Raw genomic sequence first — 21,412 nt, forward strand, 5'->3', positions numbered from 1 at the left:
TATATAGATTCAAAAATATATAACCATGAGGTATAGTATGATGGTTGTTTATTTTATCTTTTAATTATAGGATCAAATATTTAATTTTGAATAAAAATTATTATTTTAGTCATTTTCAATTTCACAAAGCATGAAAAAAAACAATAATTTTATTTTATAAATTACACATATTTTTATTTTTAAAATTATTTTAATCTTTTAGAATTAGATTTAAATTGATAAATTTTATAAATATTAACAGTTAAATTAATTAAATTTTTAAAATTAAAAATAAAATGTATAAATATTAAAAAATTAAATTTATTATTACACTAAAATGAACAGCCTAGACTTTCGTTAATAATTTGCAACTTAGTCACCCAAAAAAAATGCAACTTAGTCACCAAAAATTTCAAATATCAAAATGTTAATCGCCAAATAAAAATTTAATATTAAAATGTTAGTGATAAATAAAAAACTTTTATATAGTTGAATGCTAACCCCAACTAATGAATGCGATTTTTTTTCACTATATTCGATCTAATGGATATTTGAGGAAAAAAATATTTTATCTTTACCTAGAATTTATAAAACCCTATATAACTCCTTTCCCCTTTTTGCTTTTCAAAACCACGGGAATGCCTTTGGAGTTAAATTTTACAAATTTTTCAATCTGATTTTCTGCAATTTTAATCTTCAAGTGGTTGTGGTTTGTGGCTTTTGAAGTGAAATTTTGCAATATCAGTCTTCTTCTTTGTGTGTTATTCGACTGGTATGTTCTCTTTTTCTTTTTACTTGTTCTGCATCTCTTTTGTTATTTTCCATAGATTCTTTGTTTCACAAATGGGTTTAGATTGATTTTGTTGCAATCTCTTTGCTGTTTTTTTCCCATAGACTCTTAGTTTCACAATTATTTTATTGTGAATACAGCAAAAAACAGTGTGTTAGAATTCATTTCAGCTAAGATTTTTGCTTTCAGTTTTGCATATTCTTACTCCTTGTTTATATAACTGAATATATTAAAACAAAAACTTAATCTGAGATTCGAATACTTGAAATTTAGTTTCTATCGGCCTTTTTTTTATCAAACATATAAATGATGCTTTGGAGTTATTTTATACGTAATTTTTGTGTTAAAATACATCCATGATGGCAATTATAAGTAAAGGCTAAAAATTACCTATCTCAGAGAAAGAGGAAAGAATTAATTCGTTACTCGGACTCGGCAGTTTCGACGGATTCCGAGACGGGATACGGATCAGATCCGGCAAAAAACGGTGGACACGGTGGTGGGTGATAACTGAAGAGAAAAAGAAAAAGAAAAAGAAAACGAACTTCGATTCGCAGAGATGAGAGAGAAGGGATAGATATGGTAGAAGAAAGAGAGAGAGAAAGAAAGCGTTTGAAACAAATGAATAAAAAAATAGGATTCACTAAATGCCATACACTCTTCTCTTTTGAAGGGAGAATAATATATAAAAATAATGTCAGGCACAATTTTCGGGAAAGGTCAGCCTTGTGGGAGAAAAAAAAAAGTAAAAAAAAAATGTCTCTAAGATTTTCATATATAAATTGATTCTAGATAATTATAAATACAATTAGATTATTTTTATAAATTAAAAATATTTTAAATATCATAAAAAAATTCTAATAAAATATTAAACCAAACTGCCGGGTAACGAAGTCTATGATTACTTCTTTCTTCTTTCTCTTTAAGATAGCTTGGAACTACAAGATTGGTAGTTTTTAGCCTTTACTTATAGATTATAATGCCATCATGGTTGCTAATTTGAAAAGATGGTGGATGTATTTTAACACAAAAATTACTTCTAGAATAACCTGCACTTTACTAGGATAAAAATGGCTAAAGAGCATTTCTGGTCTGAAGAGAATGTCCAAAAGAGTCTGATTTTTATCCTTTCCCTTTCATTCTTCTGTTGGTCCTCATTTAATTTCATCACTTTTTTACTTACGACTAGATAAAAGCTGGCTCCTAAGAAATGAGAAAGTTCCTTTCATTGAATAAAATTAATCATACATGAGAAGCTAAAGCTCATTATATGTAACTCAAGTTCACCCTTTGATGACCCTAGTCCTACCAGTAATCAAAGGAACATATATAGTTGGGGTCTAGAGAAGAAGAGAAAGAAATATACCTTTCTAGTAATGGATTAAAGTTGGATGATGCACTTGCACTGGAACAAAGTTATTTTCTGGGATCATTCAGACATTGGTACTTATATTTGCTTTTATTGTCTACTTAGATTTATATATTGCTTACTTGTGTCTTTGAATTTATATGGTTATTGAATTTTTTGCAGACTAAGAAAGCTAACAGAGTTAAGCCATCATGTGCAGAGGTTTAGGTTCCAAATCGAACATGTAAAGATGGGAGTGTTGTGAATGAGAAGACAGCTGAAGTTGTGTTACTCGATTTTTTTTCTATCTTTTTCATTTATAAATTTAATCCGTTAAAATGGAACTAGTTTAACAGCTGATGCAGGCAAAAAACTGCCCTGCCCTGCTCTGTTGTTATCTCTACTATTTATTATAGCAAATAATTTAATTTAGAACCCATAGTATTTTGGTAAACTTTTATTACTTTTATATTATCTAATAAAAAAAAACCACAAAACCCTTGAAAAAGGCTGCCTTCCATTTCATATAACCAAAAGAAAGAAAAAATGCCTCCAAACCTTACTAAACCCAACAGTGGCTTCACTTCAAAGCCATCGCCTCTCTGTACTTTTGTATCCCTCATTTTCCTCCTTATTATAGGTTTCTACACTCTCCATTACCCACCTGGAAATCCCAAAAAAGTCCTTCTTTTCCAGCAAATATTCCTCTCTTCTGCCTCCAACTCCACCATCGCCTCCTACCTGCGTTCCCTCACTTCCCACCCTCATCTCGCTGGCACAAAGCCTTCCCTTGAAACCATCCACTATGTCAAAACCCACTTTCAAAACCTTGGCTTGGAAACGCATACGGTGCCGTTTCAGACCCTTTTGTCTTACCCCGTTCATGCTTCGGTTTTAATGCATTTCGGCAACGGCACCGTGTTAAACTTGCCTTTAAACGAAATGGGTATTCCTAGTTATCCATCTTCAGGCTTGATACAACCCTACCATGCATTTTCTCCGTCGGGAACGGTGCATGGTAAGGTTGTTTTTGCGAACCACGGGAGGGAAGATGACTATCGCACGCTTGGGCTGATGGGGGTTAATGTTAATGGCTGCATAGTGGTAATTAGAAAAGGTGGTGGTTTGAGTAGAGGGGCCGTAGTGAAAATAGCTGAAAAAAAAGGCGCTTTGGGGGTGCTAATGTATGCTGAAGGGCATGTTTCAAAGGGTAGCTTTGGGTCTGGAGTTGAAAGAGGGACAGTTATGGAGGGAGTTGGTGACCCCTTAACTCCTGGATGGGGTGCGGATGAAGATGGGGAGAGGTTGAAGTTGGAGGACAAGAAGGTTTTGCAGAGGTTTCCTGGCATTCCATCTCTGCCCTTACCTTTTGAGTCTGCTCAACTTATTTTAGATTCTCTTGGGGGACCTTTGGCACCTCAGGAATGGAGGGATTCCGGACGATCTAATTTATCCCATGTTGGATCGGGTCTGGTTATGGTGAATTTTACTTACCAGGTTGGTTTGGCTGGCTGGTAGATTGTTGATGCTAATTTTTTTTGCTTTATTTGTTGTTACTGCATACTTTTGTTTGTTTTATTCCTGTACATACCATCTACAATGGGACAGTGATTTGACTTTTGTGCTTGATTTTAGTGTTAAAAGTTGGTCAAATTGGATTTTCAAAGATTGACAATTGAATTTGGTTTGATTTCAATGTTAAATCTGTCTGTAAAAAGAGTTTCTTTTGGTGGATACTATTAGCTGGACCTGCATTTTTTAGTCAAAAAGCTAGTTTGGTAAATTAGAGTGGTTATTGGCGCTTTTTTTAAAGAAATCGGAATGATCTAACTTTGACAAGTGAATAGCCCTTTATGATCTAATTTTGAGGGTTCCTGCATCTTTTTCTTTCACTTCCCATGTAGGGTATTGACTGGAAAATAAAGTTTTTATGTGTTATATGCAATGAATTTAGATCAATCAGCTCAAATTTGAACCCTTAATCTACTTCATAATGCTCTTCAGCATTTAGGATTTTCATTCATTTCTAGAAGGGAAAATGCTTGGGGTGATATGAACTTTACTTTATCAATGCCTGACCTTGGACTTCACACTATTGGAACTGGTTTGATCTACTTTGGCCTAAGAGAACTCCCCTCTCAACTGCAATTGATACATTTTTTATATGTTTGCATGGAGCCCATGGAGGTGACGTAATTAAAAAAAACTTTTCTGTTTTTACCTAGTAGTTTCCTAGTAAATTTGTATGGTATTTGCTATCTTTGTTATATGCTTTTCCTTAGCTATACATCTGAAGATGCTGGGGTTAAGCTGACTTTTCTTTCTGCTCTGTTTTTTTTAGACGGCCTTGTTAATGCATGACTGGACGGAAATTATATTGCATGATAGGATATCCATGCTGATGAAAGCTAGTTTTTACTTATTTCATTTCTTTCTAGAACCGAAGTCTATTTATTATTATTCTTTGTGGAAAGTGGAAAAACAGTTACCTTTTATATCCTATTCTCTAAAAAGCTCTTTTACATCTATATCTATCCTGGTTCTACCTTTTGGTTTATTTTTCTAGGGGGAGAAAAAGTTGGCTACAATTTACAATGTAGTCGCTGTCATAAGAGGATTGGAGGAGCCAGATCGTTATGTTTTGATGGGGAATCATAGAGATGCTTGGACATATGGTGCTGTTGACCCCAATAGTGGGACTGCAACACTCCTTGATATTGCTCGAAGATATGCCCTTTTGATGCGAAAGGGTTGGAACCCTCGGAGGACAATCATTTTTTGCAGTTGGGATGCTGAAGAATTTGGAATGGTAGGTAATGTTCCATCCTTTGTTTAAAAATGCTATGCATGTGGAGCAAATTGGGGCAACAAACACCAAAATCTAGATCAAATGAAATTCATTCTCACCAGCATTGAAGTTTTAAACTCCAAAAGCTGGGTTAGAAGGCTGACAATGACATAAGTCCCATTAGGGTATATTTATGGAAATTCATGAATAAATATTTGTTAAACGAATATATAGCAACCGTTTAACCTCACTTGTGGAGTTTAAAATTTTCACTGTGCTTGTATAGAATGATAATCCATCTAACAAATTATCTGTTTTATGCTGACATAGAGTTAAGGGAAATTCATTTGGTTAAATGTAGATGTAATGAATATAGTGTTCTGGTTTCAAGAGTAGGCATTTTGCAACAGCGATGAACAAGTTTTGAAAATCATCAAGTTGATAAAGCTTATGTTTTATAATAATTTTGCCCCTTTGATTCACCAAAGTTATTTTTACCTGTTGCTATTTTGTTTTTAGATCGGTTCCACGGAGTGGGTTGAGCAGAACCTTGTAAATATTGGTGCTAAAGCTGTGGCATATCTTAACGTAGATTGTGCGGTGCAAGGGCCTGGGTTTTTTGCTGGCGCAACTCCTCAGCTAGATAATCTTATTCTTGAGGTCACAAAGAAGGTAGACAGAAGAAATATGCAAAAAGACCTAATTACTTGTAAGGACTTTGTTTTATGATATCTTTCAACTGATTTTTATAGTAATTTCAGGTCCAGGATCAGGATTCAGAGGTTGTAGCTACAATATATGAAAAATGGAAAACCATGAATGGAAACAATGTAAAGCCACACAATCTTTATTTCTCTATGAGTTCATTTATTTAGCTTGTAAGTGCAACATGATATACATCGAATCCGTACATGTAGATTGTCCTTTACCATTCACACGAGTTTAATTGTTTGATTATGTATTTTCTTGGGATTTCATGTATATTCTGATAAGGTTGCTTGGGCCTTATCACGTGGCAAGCTTCTGTTATTTCGTGTTTTTGTTTAGGTCATTTGAGGGCATCGGATACAAATATTAGGCTTGGTGGACATTTATTTCCAGACAAAGCCTGCTAGCCTGTAGTTACGTCTGGCCTATTTAATGGTCCTTAAAATTGCCCCTATATAAATTTAAAATGACATAAAAGAGACCTACTATAAAGGAAAATGCTGCTATTTGTTCCCTTGAAGACCCATCGGTTTTCAATATGATTGTACTTCATTTTTTGTTCTCTGATATAAAATTAAAGGTGTTTCGATAGAGCTTGATTGAGACTGACTTGGTTGTTTTGCAGATTCAAAGACTCAGTGGCGTGGATTCTGATTTTGCACCATTCTTGCAACATGCCGGGGTTCCTTCTGTCGACATATATTATGGAAGAGGTATGTCATTATCCCTATATTAATAGTCTTTTGGTTGAAAGTTTGGACATGATGCATCTGTAGCAGTTCATAAATCTTTAGTGCTACAATTTATGTTATATGAATCTTCTTTTCCTTTTATCCAGATTTCCCTGTATATCATACTGCTTTTGATTCTTTCAACTGGATGATAAACAACGCAGATCCATTCTTTTGGCGTCATGTGGCTGGTTAGCTTTCTTTTCCTCAAATATAACCTTGATGAATTTCGAACTCTCACCCAATAATGAAACTCTATTTTAAACATTTTAATCAACTTGTCAAGATAACACTGCTTTGTTGTTTGAAATGTTAGTGGCTGGAGTTTGGGGTCTTCTAGGCCTTCACCTTGCTGATGATCCAGTTCTACCTTTTGATTACCTCTCCTATGCTAAACAGTTGCAGGTATGGGGTTATTCTCTCCTTATGTTTGTGGATATTGTCAAGTGTTCCCAACCATTTCCACTATTACTGTTCTTTTACAAGGTTTTGGTGGGCTGTTGATTGTTAGAGTTAACCGTTGGTTACAGTAATGTTGTCAAGGCTATCTGGGGTTCTATTGAGTTGAATGTTAGCTTTTGGTCTAGAATAACTCAAAATTGTTAATCCTCCTGCTTTCACTCGAAAATATTCTCTCTTTTTTTTTAAGATTAGGTGACTTAATTTCTTTTCCTAGCCGGCCCTTGAACTTTGTCAATATTAATGTTTCTAAGCAGCTAACTATCAAGGTCAAGTTTGATCATGCAACTATTTTCTGGCCATCTCATGTAGGAGTATAAAGATGCCTACAGCAGAGTTTTGGATGGTAACATATCCCTCACCCCCCTAGCCGCATCGATTCAAGAATTTACATCTGCAGCAAAACAAGCTAACGAAGAAACAAAGGTAAAATGGGAAGAAAGTTAATTGGAATTCTATGAATTTTAAGGGGGAAAGATATTTCAAGTAGTCATTCCTTATAGACTACTGCCGTGACATCTTCCATTGTGGATTGCAGAAACTAATGGAGCAAGAATTTACCAATGACCTTTTAGCTTTGAAGATCAGAGCATTGAATGATGGGTTGATGCTTGCCGAAAGAGGCTTCCTAGATACAGATGGAATTAAAGGAAGGGAGTGGTTCAAGCATCTTGTAAGTGTTTTCTTTTCGAAAATTGCTGTTAGGACAGAGGTTTTACATACCGGTATGGCAATGTGATTTGCTTCTTTGACATATGGCATGCTTATTTAACTTGTGTTGCAAGTTGGTACCGTGCGGATTCATGTCACTCAGTTTCTAACTCAAATTTCACCTCAAAACATCATCATCATATGGGAGTCATATATTTCAGTTTGCTATTAGGACAGAGACTTTAACATACCGGTATGGTGATGGGATTTGCTTCTTTGACATATGGTGTACTTATGTAACTCGGGTTGCATGTTGGTATAGTGCTGATTAGTACGGAGGCTTTTAACATATTGGTATGATAATATGATTTGCTTCCTTGGTATATGGCGTACTTACATAACTTGTTTTGCAAGTTGATAAAGTGCTGATTCATATCGCACGAAGTTTCTAACTCATATTTATGACCTTGGAACATCGTCGTCATCATTATCATCATCATGCATCAGAGTTTACTGGAAGATAGTCATGTATTTCAGTTTTGCTTGTGAATAAATCTCATGTTTCATCTTCTTCTTTTTTTGTATTCGTTTCAGATTTATGGACCTCGCAGCAACTACGAGAGTGGATTGGAGTTCTTCCCTGGAATATCTGATGCCATGGCTGAATCAAAGAACATGAGCCAAAAGGACGGGCATGCAGCAATTAAACACGAAATCTGGAGAGTTGCTAGAGCCATCCAAAGAGCCGCAGCTGCACTCAAAGGAGAACTTGTCTGAAAAAAAACTGATAGCTGCAAGAGTGGAAGTTGAAAATTAGACAGAGAGAGAGAGAGGCATAAACTTGTACACACACACATATATATATATATATATATGTTTTCTGTTACATTTAAATCTATGTCGGTAGCCATTACCGAGCGTTTGCAAATTGTACTCCGTGGCATTGATTATGAATGTAGAAACTCTTAATTTTAATTGATGGTTGTTGAAATCATAAAGGAATGGTTGGTTGGACCGGTTGGATCAAAATTGATGGTTAGACCAGTTTTGAGCCAGGGGAAGAAATGATTGATGTGTTCAATAGGCAAAATGATGATCACCTATAAATACATAACACTAGGGGAGAGCATTAGTCGGTTAAAACCGATTTGACTATTTACCTGACCAATTTTGGTTAAGTCGCGTAAAGGATATTGGATTTGGACTTAATATTTCATATTATTAATTATTTTAAATATATATTTTATATTTTTATTATTTTTAAATATATTTATTTTAAAATTTATATTATAATTTAAGTTTTTAATTGAGTTGGTGTTATGAGTCAATTAAATAATAATTCAGTTTAGAAAATCATAAAATATTATTTTGATATTTAAAATAACTTAAATTATATGAGAGTATTTTAGTCCTTTAAATTGGTTATAGTAGAATTTAAACTCACACATTGTGTTATACCTTAAATTTATCATTCAATTAAAGTACTATTTTAATTTTTTATATATTTTAATTTTATTAATTTTCATGAATTGTATATATTAATAATGTTGCATGTTAAAAAATAAGAGAATAAATTATATTAGGATGATATTAAAATATATAGTTTTTAGGCACTAATAATATAATGCCATCATCCATTTTAAAAATGTAAAAGTCTTATTATACACATCAGTATTTAATATCTTCTCTAACTTAATGTAACTTTAATTAAATTACTTAACAAATTAATAAATAAACAAACATATTTTCTTCTTTTATAATTTTAAATCGTTTTATTTTTGTAAATTTAATCATCTTTTATTTCTTTACTTTCAAATTATTTTTTATTCTTATGAGGTCCATCTTTTATTATTTTTAATTTCCAAACTGAATTTTTCTTTTTATTTTTAATTTTCTATTTCTGAAGTTTTAATCAAATTTTAGAATTGATAAAACCACCAATGGTGGTTATAGTTTTCAGATTTCCATTTTTACTAATTTTTGTCTAGATTTTTAATGGTTGATTTTAGGTTTTTTATTTTATTTATAAATTTGTGCTTATAATTTTTATCAATTTTTAATTTTTAATTATTGATTTAAGCATTTTCAAATTTTATTTATTTATTATTATAACACAGTCTCAAGTTTCTTCTCCCAAAATTTTAATTAAAATTAAATTAAATTAGAGATTATATTGATGTAATTAAGTGTAAAATAATATTTATATATGATAATGTGATATTATTTTATTAGTTCCTGAATTTGAGCCCGTCTACTTACCCATAGTGTTTGAATTATTTTAATCTGATAAAAAAAGAAGAAGAAAATTACAGTTTTATTTTAATTGAGGGAATTCTATATTCGAATTCTCAAGATGCTGATAATTATGATCAAAAATTAAGAAGATGCATTCACCGCCACGTTTACATCCCACTCATTATCTGGACGTATTGATAATGAGAAAAGAGGAATCATTTTCAGATGAATTCCTTATGTATTTCAACTGAGAAATATCCACAGATTTTTCCATTTCTATTTGGTAGAGTAGACTTTCTCTCAACAAGAATCGAGTTGTGATTTGGCCCTCACTTAAGCATCGGTACAAACTTGGAGCAAAGCAAAACCCTAGTTAATTCACGAATCAGATTAAAAACCAGGTTTTATAAATTTTTAATGTATTTTTTTATATTCAAATTTATATGAATTTAAAATCAAAATGATTAATTCCACCAGCAAAAACATTGGTTTCAGCTACCAACAAATCATGTTTTATTTTCTATACCACAAAAGTACCCATCAAACAGTCACATTATTAGTTTTGATGTAAAACAAAAACAGTAAACAACATAAAAGATCCCCAGCTGTGTATATATTTATGTGGGTTTTCATTCATATTTTTATATCGAATTTATTAAATTATCGGTTTTATTAAAAAATTTATTAAAAATTTAAAAAAAATTAATTCAATCAATTTATATTGATTTCTAATCTGATCGATACTCTCGATTATTGATCAATCAACTAATTCGATCTGATTCATATATTTTGTATCAAGTGAAAACCCACAAAAACAATGTCACTAAACTACAATAGCAGTCTTGCTTGTCTTAAAAGGAACCCACTATGGGTTCTTGTAGAATGAATTATTGGCTTTCATTTTTATCACCAAAAACTATAATGTTGAAGTGAATTAGTGATTTTGATATAATTCTATTAATTTTACATTCTCAATTACAAACCCCCCAAAAAAGAGAAAATGGAACTTAATTAGTTGATGTAGGAAATAACATCGAATTTGGGTTCGAAAAACGAAACCCAATATTTACAACCTCTTTTCTTTACCCTACTAGAGATGAAGTGAAGTATCAACATGATCATAAATCTCAAACGTTTTTGATGTGCTTGAGGTGTCATTAGCCCTAGTTGTTGTTGTTGATGATGATGTTGGGATTGCCATGGTTCGCCTACCGTACAAGCTCAATCGAAGAGAAAGCAATGAGGAATCCTGACGGGTTTGTTGTTGCCTATACAACAACCCGTTAAGCTGGTATCGCGTGCTTGCAGATTCGGATTCGGATAACAGTTTCATAAGCTCTTTCTCCTCTCTTTTTTCTCTATCTTTTTGTAGCTGCTTAAACCTTTGTTGCAAAAGAGCAATTGAGGAACTAACCATAATACAATCACCACCACCTTGCCTACCCATTCTCAAAGAACCCTTTTTTTTTTTTTTAATGGCAATTTGATTGTTATGTTGTATGTATTTATAGGTGATCATCATTTTGCCTATTGAACACATCAATCATGTATATATATTGAAATGATTTTGGGGGTTGATTTGGAAATTATATTAAAAAGAGAATAAGCTGTTGAGCAGCTAAATACAAGAAGAATGAGCTAATAAAGGGTATAGTTTAAATAATAGCTTCTTCAATGGAAGATAAGTGTGAGGGGTAAAGTCCAAAATCTCCATTGGGAAGTAGTATTTGGAAGGAAGCTTTGGGGGGGAATAAATGGTTAGGTCATGCATTGTTTGATATTTTTTTAAAAAAATTGGGTAAATTACAACTAAGGAGTTTATGTTTTGATTATTCTGTTTTAAAAAATTATAAAATAGTCTTGAACTATTTGAAAGTTTTCATTTAAGTCATTCGGTTGTTAAAATCGCAGCTATATGACATTCTCCGTTCATGCCAGCTATCCTTCCCTTCTCTTCTATCGTTTAGTTTTTGTTTATGAAACAACTTTGAAGGTAATGAATCTACGCACCAAAATATAAACAGTTTTCTTATTTGATCTCTGACATTGATTGCCAGATCAACTTTCTTTTACTTGTCAATAGATACTAATCCACCGTACCTATCGTCGAATCGTTGCTTGGAGCCCACTAGTCAGGTTTTTAAAAAAAAAAACTTAGAAGCCCAGTGACTTAAATAAAAAAATATTCGAATAGTTTAGTAGGTTAAATGAAAACTTTTGAATAATTTAGTGACCATTTAGTAACTTTTTTTAAGTTTGGTGATCAAAATGTAAACTTACTAATAGTTTACCTAAGAAAGTTTAATTATAATTTTTGGTTAATTATGCTATTAGTTCCTATCTATATGTAAGTTTTGGATTTAGTCCTATACTTTAATTTAGTCAAATTTAGTGACCTTACTTTTTAATTTTAAAATTTTAGTAACAACTCAAACAATAGAAGTTAAATCCATTTGTGGTTAAATTTTGCTATTAGTTTTGTAGATATAGTCTATGTTTTCCAATTTAATTCTATTAAGTGATTTTGTTTTAAAGAATATGTGAAAATTGCAAGTTGACATGGTATTACACATACGATAATATGTTTCATGTATAAGACTTCGAAAATAATAGAACTTAATGAATTTAATAACTACAGTTTGGTTAATATTGAGATTTCAAAAATTGAAAAGTATGGTGACTAAAAATAACCAAATTAAAATTTAAGGACCAAATCCATAACTTAAGCATGATATAGGACTAATAACAAAATTTAACCATAATTATATATCTTCCTAGAACATGCAACACCGCCACGTTCGCTAGCATATTCATATATGTGTGTATATATATATAAACATATGGGCAAGTATACTTGATGGGTCCCTCTATTTTAAGGGCTGGATCAAATTAATCTCTCTACTATTAATTAGATCAATTTAATTCCTATACTATTAAAAAAATCAAATAAGGTCAAATTTCAACAATGAATATTAACTATATTCTAAATTGACCTCGTTTGATTCTTTTCAATAGTACATGGATTAAATTAATCTGGTTAATAATAAATGACTAATTTGATCCAGTCCGTATACCAGAGGAACTTCCTAAGCACATTCACCTATATGTATGTATGTATACTATTTCTTGACCCTGTTTACATGTGAATAGCTTTGATTATTTTAAGGCCTTGGCTTTGGGAGTATTGAAAAGGACAAGAGTATCATAAGGAATAATTTCAGAGTTAAATGATGTTTGTGAAGAAAAAAACCCCTTACATATACCCTACCATGCAATGAATTTTTAATAGCTGTGGGCTATAGATGTGATAGCAAATGAACCTTGGGTTTTTATAGTTCAGGTGATAAGGATGTATTTGCTACACATTATAAAGTTGAAGCCACAAATGTAGTCAACAAATGATTCAAACGGGCTCAACCATGGCCATCCAAAATTTACCCTCTCATATTTTCATGTACTCTTTATAAATTTAGAATTTAGTATTTGTATTTTATTTTCAAAAATTAGTCCTCATACTTTTTAACTTTTAAATTTTTATTCAATTTTTAACATTACTAAATTTGTTGATTTGAGATTCTGAAAAAAAAGGAAAAGAAACTCTAATAGTAATATAACTAAAGAAATGACGTTGTTATAAACTTAAATTTAACAAAATAATTTTAATAGAATTAATAATTAGACATGAATTTTAAAATTTAAATAGTAAAAGAATTAAATTTCTTGAAATAAAAGTACAAAGGAGCAGAGAAACTTATAAGATATTTTATCTGGTAGTTTTTGTTACGGAGTCTTTAATTAATGGATAAATTACACTCAAAGTCATTAAACTATTAAAAAGTTTACATTTTGGTCATTAAATTTAAAAAATTTAAAATAGTCATTAAATTATTTAAAATTTTTATTTAAATCATCGAACTATTAGAAAATTTTTATGTAAATTACTAGATTGTTAATTTTTTCTTTAAATCTAGCTAATGAACTCCAAATGATAATTCAACAATCAATACGATAAATCAACAAATAGAATATACCTTAAATTCAAAGTTGATCTGAATCTTTTAGAATTACCTTATCATTGCTTAAAAGTTAAAATATACCATAAATCCTATCCAAAATTTAATCCTTTTACTTTTCAAATTTCAAAATTTAAGTCAAATGGTTAATATTATGAAATTTGTTGTAGTGACATTTAAAAAAAATACTCTTAGTAACAATGTAACTAAAAAAAATACATAATGAACCTAAATTTAACAAAATAATTTTAACAATGTTAAAAATTAAACTTAAATTTTAAAATATAAAAATAAAAGAACTAAATTTTAAATTTACAAAGAATACAAAACTTATATCATATTTTAACCTTAAAAGGTATGGGACCATCTTTAATTAATTTCACTTCAGTGAAACTATTGCTTTCAAACACACGCATACATGTATATATACACATATACATACTCTGCTTCACAAAACAAGAGTGGTGATACAATTATAAAATCAAGCATATAACAAATATATATTTAGGGAAAGCTTTGTATGCTTAAAAGAGTTCTTGAAGGAAGAACTATCAACAACTTAAAAAAACAGTTCAGTATTTTTTCCCCTGAAATTTTGCTCCCTGAACAATAGGAAAAAAAATGAAGCTACATTATACATACATAGCATCACGGTTCGAGCTTCAAGGAAACAACGCGCGATTGTCTGTTCCGTTTTGCCACCTTGAGAAAGACTAACGAAAGGCATGAAGGTGCCCACCACGGCCTGCGAACTTTTTGCTCTCCCTTTAGACAAGCCACTGAAGAATACAACTCATAAATATGTATATCAATAAAGGACAATAGCTACGAGGTGTCGAAGAATAAATTCAAGAAAAAATGTTTTCTTGATCGGAAAGCAATTGAATATCATTAAACCAACTGAAATATGCGACAAGATATACAAAATATCTAAAACAATCACTCAGTGTATTCCTATTTTATCAATTCATATGCAAAAGGCAAAGCTGCTATGACATAAGTTGGGTACGGGAAGTGATTTACGAGAGTGGGTAAAATATTCATGCTTTATAGGTACATATGATGCACAATGAAATGACCTGAAGCTAGACAACTACTGCGTGCGGCAAGAAAAGCTATATATATACCTTTTATTCGTCTAAGTTCCTTGCATAGAGTGATGAAGTCTCCCCATTTCATATGGCATCGTCTTATAAACCGAAGAATCTGTTCAGTTGTAAACATAGACATGCCTTCTAGGTATTCCCCATTGACACCGTTTTCTTTGAAAATCTGACGATAGCTACCGAGATTTATCTTTTCCAACCACATCCCGACATCCTGCCGGAAGAGAAAGATCACAACACAAGAGCATGTTATTGAATCAAATGTACTTTCCGAATGTTTTTCTGTCAAACATCAAAAGAACATGTTACAAAATGTTCCCCAACAGCTTCAAGAACTTTTGGCTTAGACAACATCGTAATTTGGTTACACACTTGCAGCATAATTACATATATTGGCTGAATTATACAACGACAAAGTGCATTTGTTGCTTAGTTGATTCATCGAAAACATATAGTTGTAGAATTCCTAATCATTTAACAAGCACATACAAGTCTTCTACGGAGAATGAATATATATGTATATACATAGCTAATCCACCTCGAAAACAGTTAATTATGGGTAAAAGTACCATAAAGGCCTCTCTGTACTAGGCCCCTATTAAAAATTGGCCCTTGTACCATAAAGGCCCTCGATTAAAAAAACGGGCAAACTGGTCTTCGTACATTTAATCAAAGAGAAAATTCGTTTTTTATGTTAAAATTTTCATCTATTTACTGTTAAAAACTTGTGTCTCTGACAGAATAACTAGACAATGGCATGTGACATGCCATGTGTACGTCACGCTAACATATAAATGCCAGTTTTTAACAGAAGAAATGGTTGGAAATTTTAATGTAGGGACCAGTTTGCTCTTTGATCTGACATATAAGAACTAATTTGCCCATTTTCCTCATCATTTGATGGGCACATACAAGTCTTCCAAGGAGAATGAATATATATTGACATAGCTAGTCCATCTCTAAAACAGTTAATTATGGCATCTCACGCAAGTCAATAGTATGTCTCATAACTTGAAAATAAACAGCTCATCATCAATGATGAATACCTATCTTCTGCACCTGCTGGTATTTACTATCATCTTCCCAAAAAAGTCTACCTGAATTGGAATTTAGTAAAGAGGCAAATCCAAGATCCCAACCTTACTCAGATATCCGCAGGTGGGAAAAGAACTTTCTTTTTTCTTTCTTTCTCTCTTTCATTTCTTCTCTACACTCATTTAATTGACAACTTGTATGAAACCAGGGGGTACTTTATCAGAAATGTTGAAACAACAGATGCCGAGTTAAGGAGAAATTAAGAAATTTGTCATACGATTTCTGCAGATTGCAGGTATCTAAACCATATAGACAGTATGGACTTGTAGTTATGGTTGGACAGCCACAGATCTACGAAATTTCAACTTATCCACTCAATCGGCCTCATCATTACCTACATGAACAACTTTTTAATAATGATGTTCATTGTTGCAAATGCAAGCTTTGTGACACAGACTAAAAACAATTGTAGAGAAGATTCATTACAAGTTACAATAATGTTACAAAACCACAATCTAGTAATCAAGTAACATACATGCGGAGCAGGTGGAATAACCGTGAAAGAGGCGAAAATGACAACCTTGAACAAGCATTGTTAGAAGGAATACTCCTTAGCAACGAACAACAAAAGCACCTCAGAGACTCTTTCGGGCAAGGCATATTTCATTAGGTTGACACCTAGTGTGCCTAGGAACATGTTTTTTTTTTTTTTTTGTTATAACTACAGGTGGTCTAAGACTACTCATGTTCGGGCAGGGTGGCATTCAAATAAAACCCTCTAAATAATAATGACTTGAGGACTCGAACTTGGTCCAAATGTTTACCAGCACTTGGTTCTGCTTTTCTTGTGCCTTATAGCTGAAGCAATATAAGGATTCTAGCACCTAATGCATGCCTTATGCCCCAAACTAAACAAGAGTGAAGAATCAAAATCAACTAAATCAAGGCAGAAAAACTCAATCAAGGCCCATTTTTTATTTGATCATGAGGAAAGAGTCAATTCAGTTCACTTTAACAGTTCCCTACAATCAAAACATGAAAGAGAACAGTACAATTTGAGCTATGTTCAGTGAAGAAATGTCAAGAGTCAAAATTCCCAACTGAAAATTTTACTAAGCATAATTAGCAAAAATTCCCCCATTTTACAAAAATATCACATGAAGAAAAAAAACTCGAGATCTGAACTTTACAACTAAAAATAAAAATAAAAATCCAAATATAATAAAAAGTAAATATAAATACAAAAAGATAAAATATTACCTCAACAGTCCAAATGAAGAAATCGAGTGGCTCAGGCGCTTGTTCTTTGCTCATCTTTTTCTATTTGCTCGACCCAGTTTACCTATTATATTTATCACCAATTTCCCATCAAATTTTACCGCCAAATTAAATTGAAAATCAAATTAAATCCCAGAAAAACAAAAACAAAAAAATGTCTATTTGATCCCTGGAAATCGGATAAGAAAAAAGAAGAAAAAAAAAAGAAGAAAACTGGAGAACAACAGGTTTTAGGGTCAGACTGACAGTTGTTGAGATCTCAGTTCTCCTTCTCCTTTCTCTTTCCTTTTATTTTCTTTATTATTTTATTTTCTCCGGAAGCAAACACCATAGAAAAAGAAAGAAAAAAAAACGTACCTTTGCTAGAAAATGAAAGAGTAAGAGAGAGAGAAAAAGAGAATTTTTAGGGTTTGGATTTCTTTTTGCTACATTTGAGAAATATTTAGATTGAAATTATTTGAGAGAGAAAGATGAGAAGAAATGCTGTCCTAATAATAATAATAAATGAAAACTAAAATATATATATTTATAATACGATATTAAATAATTGTTATTTGATATAGAGTCCTTTAATTTTATATGTCAATCAACATTTATCTTTAATTATTTTAAATTAAATAAATAATAATAATAATTTTTAATCTCATCTATAAAAATTAGCATTATATAAAAATCTTAAAACTAATCCTTATTTATTATTTCTTGTCTCATGCATTCAATTTTTAATCTAGAAATTAAATTACTTAAAATGAATAAATTAGTTCATATATACTAGATCAAAGAACAAACAAATCATTCTATTAAAAATTCATCTATTTTTACTACTAAAATCAATTCTTGTATATCAAGATGCCTCACGTGGTACTCCACGTGTAATTGTCTAGATATTTTATCAACCATGTCAATTTTTATCAATGAAAATGGATAAAATCTTTAATACAAAGAATCAATTTGCTCATTGATCTAATATTTAATGATTAATTTATTATTTTTAAATAAAAGAACAAAATTTAATCGACTCTTAATATAAACGTCTTAATGATAATTTTATTTGCTTTTAAATATTTAACTTATATCTATAATTTATATTTATTTATAATGTATAATATATTTGTACTAAATAAATGTATAAATCTATTTATAATATATATATATAATAGTTTATAAATGTATATATATTTTTAAAAATAGTAACAAAAGTGAAACAAAAATGAATGGGACCATCCTATCCATGTCTAGATTATGGAAGTACAAGAAGGAGATTACCATGTAATAAGTGGGGCCTAGTAGAGACCCATGATCTAAAATAAAAAAGTGGATGGTGATGATGCGATGGATTCCAAAAGGCCTCCCCCCCCCCCAAAAAAAAGAAGTAATTGGAGTCAACGGTAGTATGCGTATTATTTTGAATTTTATTAAATTATATATTATTAACAATTTTAAATTATTTAACATCGAATTAAAATTAAAATAATACTTAGGACTACCAATTGATTTGGCTCCTCCTTCACGAGTAAAATTCCATTCTATAAATTTAATATTAAAATATTCACTAATCAGATTAAATATATATATATATATATATATGATATTATTATATTTTATATTTATTTAAGCTTAATTTAATCCGAATATAAAATTAATATTTTACTAAAATTTACTCATATTTATAATTGATTAACCCAAATTATATTTGTTAAATTTATTTTTAATTTAATATTTAATATTTTTATCTAAATTTTGAATTTAGACAACATGATATATCTTTTTGATGTTATTGTTATATATTTAATTTCATTGAATATAAATCACACACTATATAAAAATTAAAGCTCAACCCATATTTTAAACAAATATAATATTTTGCCCAAAAACTAGTACATTTGTCCTATTTGAGATAGAGGAGTAATTGGAGGTTGTTTATTGATAATTGGTACCGGCCTGCCTCCAAGCACAACACTCCACTAACAACAAACAAACCAAACACCATTTAATTGTTTTTGCATTGTAGGTCCCTAATATTTTATGCACATTTGCCCAACACCAAGAGTTTCATTTGTTCAAGTATTTTTGGCAGATCCTTTACTGTTTTAACAGTGGTTTTTTCATGGATTGATATTGGTGCGATTCCTATAATTTAAGTGATATTATTTGCATAAATTTTAGTAATAAAATTAATAAACAATTAGCTCTATTTAGTCTATAGATTGCCCATCAACCATCAAAGGTAATTTTGGTTTATGGAGTAAATAAGGGTCAAAATAAAATTTTAAAGTTTGGGCCTCGGGGGAAAAGGTAAAATATTTATTTAAAAATGGTTAAATTGAATACTTTGCAATTAGGGGACTGCAATTTTTGGGATAAGGCCCAACTTGTCCCAAACTATGCTCATTTTTGTCATATTATTCTAAAATGGATGACAAAATTAAAATTTACTAACTTTACTTACATGACATATATGTGGATTGTCACGTAGGTGTCATGTAAGCAATTAATTAATTTTAAAAATTAAAAATTTAAAAATTATTTTTAGAAAAATTTAAAAAATTAATTAATTGTTGATGCAATACACACGTAGATTGCAAAATTAACAAATGCTAATTTTTCCATCTATGTTTTGATGATTTGAAAAATGTAAATTCAAGAGTTAAAAAAGTAAAAAAGTAAATAAAAGATAAAATAATTCTTTTATAAATTTAGGAGGTTAAAAAGTCATTATAGAATTATTGCATTCGGGACCTTTGGTGTTAATATCTTTAATAGTCAATTTTATTTATATTTCATCAATATGACCGCATTTGCATCCGATGTATATTTAATTATTTTGATTTTAATTTTACTACTAAAGTAACCGATTATATTACTGTCATTATTTTTAATCTTATCAAAATTAATCTTTATTATTATTTAATTTCTTGGTTGAGTTGATATGGCCTCAACTGAATCACCAACTCGGTTAGAAAAATTATGAATATGTCATTTCGTAATTAAAATAAGTTATATTATTTAAGGATGTTTTTAATTCAAAAACTAATAAAACATACATATGGTGGGGTTTAAAGCTAAACCGATTGTATTAGTAAAACTTTTAATTTACCACTCAACTAATGTATATTTTGTTAGTTTTATATATTTTAATTTTATTATGCACACTTCATTACTTTCATCATTTGTATATATGTTAATAGTATATTTGATTGAGTTGGTATCACAAACTAACTCGACAACAATTTAAGATTGATTACAATACAATGATAAACAATTTAATCTGTTTTTTCAATTTAATATCGTTTATATTTTATGTGTTATTATTAATTAATTTTAAATTTTTAAACACAAAATTAAATTTTATTTTATAATTTTCATAGATAAAATTTTTTTATCTAAAATAATGTATGGAGTCAAAATTTTATGAAATGGGCACATGGGATAAAATAGGAAGCAATTTTCATGATAGTCAATTTGTTATTAAAACGAAAACCAATGATAAAGTTGGTTTTGATAAAAATAAGTGGACCCTGATGTTGATTTTATTCAAGATTTCAGCACCCCACTTTCTCCATCCCATCAACCAATGTTCATATTTTTTAATTAAAACACCTTCATAAATAACTACTTTATTATGCTAAATTTTTAATTTCACCACTAACTGTTAAATGTAAATTAATTTATTTGATATAATAAACAAAAGAAGAGTTCAATTTTGGAATAAAGTAACATTAGTCATTGAAAATGTTTTATTATTATTATTATTATTTACGTTAGTTTGAGAATTTAGTAGTTTTTGGATTTGTTGTTTGAACTTAAATTTCATTAAAGTATGATAACATGATAATTTAAAATATACCGCATTATCACTTAAAATTCTTTTATAAGTTTTAATAACTTTTAGGTTTTTTAAATTTTTGTATAATTTTAAAAATTTCAAGTGATGATTTGACATAATACCATAGTGTCATATTATGATATTTTAATGAAATTCAAATTTAATGATCAAATTAAAAAATTACCAAATTTTAAAACTAATATAAATCAAAGCAATCAATGACCAAATCAAAAAAAATTATCAAATTTAAGAATTAAATGTTACTATATTCTTTAATTAAAATTTAAGCTTTAAAATCATGAAGAGAGCATGTTTGAAATTATCAGACTCAGGCACCATGCACCAACTCAAACTCCAAAATGACTAAAAGCTAAAAACAATTTAAGCTCCAATAACCTAAAGAGTAATTTTATCCAAACTTCAATGTAAAATTTAGGTAAAAGTATAATGTAAGTCATTGTATTA

The 21,412-nt window shown here is 30.2% G+C and overlaps 2 protein-coding genes across 7 annotated transcripts; one reads left to right on the forward strand and one right to left on the reverse strand.

Moving 5' to 3' along the window:
* The first annotated feature begins 477 nt into the window (after window positions 1-477).
* LOC108454028 (probable glutamate carboxypeptidase AMP1) lies at window positions 478-8,452 on the forward strand. Of its 5 annotated transcripts, none has more exons than XM_053030602.1 (12): window positions 484-751; window positions 1,169-2,212; window positions 2,301-3,614; window positions 4,684-4,926; window positions 5,425-5,577; window positions 5,667-5,735; window positions 6,239-6,326; window positions 6,452-6,535; window positions 6,661-6,749; window positions 7,116-7,229; window positions 7,342-7,476; window positions 8,049-8,452. In XM_053030602.1, exons 3-12 carry the CDS (start codon window positions 2,664-2,666, stop codon window positions 8,229-8,231), a joined length of 2,109 nt encoding a protein of 702 aa, XP_052886562.1. In that variant the 5' UTR covers window positions 484-751; window positions 1,169-2,212; window positions 2,301-2,663; the 3' UTR covers window positions 8,232-8,452. The 5 variants fall into 5 exon arrangements, with proteins under 5 accessions (XP_017607829.1, XP_052886562.1, XP_017607821.1 ...); XM_017752332.2 differs by having other exon boundaries at window positions 2,073-2,212; XM_017752340.2 differs by lacking the exon at window positions 1,169-2,212 and having other exon boundaries at window positions 478-751; window positions 2,338-3,614.
* A 5,697-nt stretch (window positions 8,453-14,149) lies between these two features.
* LOC108467287 (uncharacterized) lies at window positions 14,150-17,615 on the reverse strand. 2 transcript variants are annotated; one of them, XM_017767889.2, is made up of 4 exons: window positions 17,479-17,615; window positions 17,104-17,185; window positions 14,830-15,022; window positions 14,150-14,481 (listed from the first exon to the last, which is right to left on the reverse strand). In XM_017767889.2, the coding sequence occupies exons 2-4, from the start codon at window positions 17,155-17,157 to the stop codon at window positions 14,351-14,353; spliced, it is 378 nt and encodes a 125-aa protein (XP_017623378.1). In that variant the 5' UTR covers window positions 17,158-17,185; window positions 17,479-17,615; the 3' UTR covers window positions 14,150-14,350. The 2 variants fall into 2 exon arrangements, with proteins under 2 accessions (XP_017623378.1, XP_017623396.1); XM_017767907.2 differs by lacking the exon at window positions 17,479-17,615 and adding an exon at window positions 17,368-17,471.
* Between the last annotated feature and the right edge of the window lie 3,797 nt (window positions 17,616-21,412).

This window comes from Gossypium arboreum, chromosome 7, assembly GCF_025698485.1.
Source record: "Gossypium arboreum isolate Shixiya-1 chromosome 7, ASM2569848v2, whole genome shotgun sequence".
Taxonomy (NCBI): Eukaryota; Viridiplantae; Streptophyta; class Magnoliopsida; order Malvales; family Malvaceae; genus Gossypium; species Gossypium arboreum.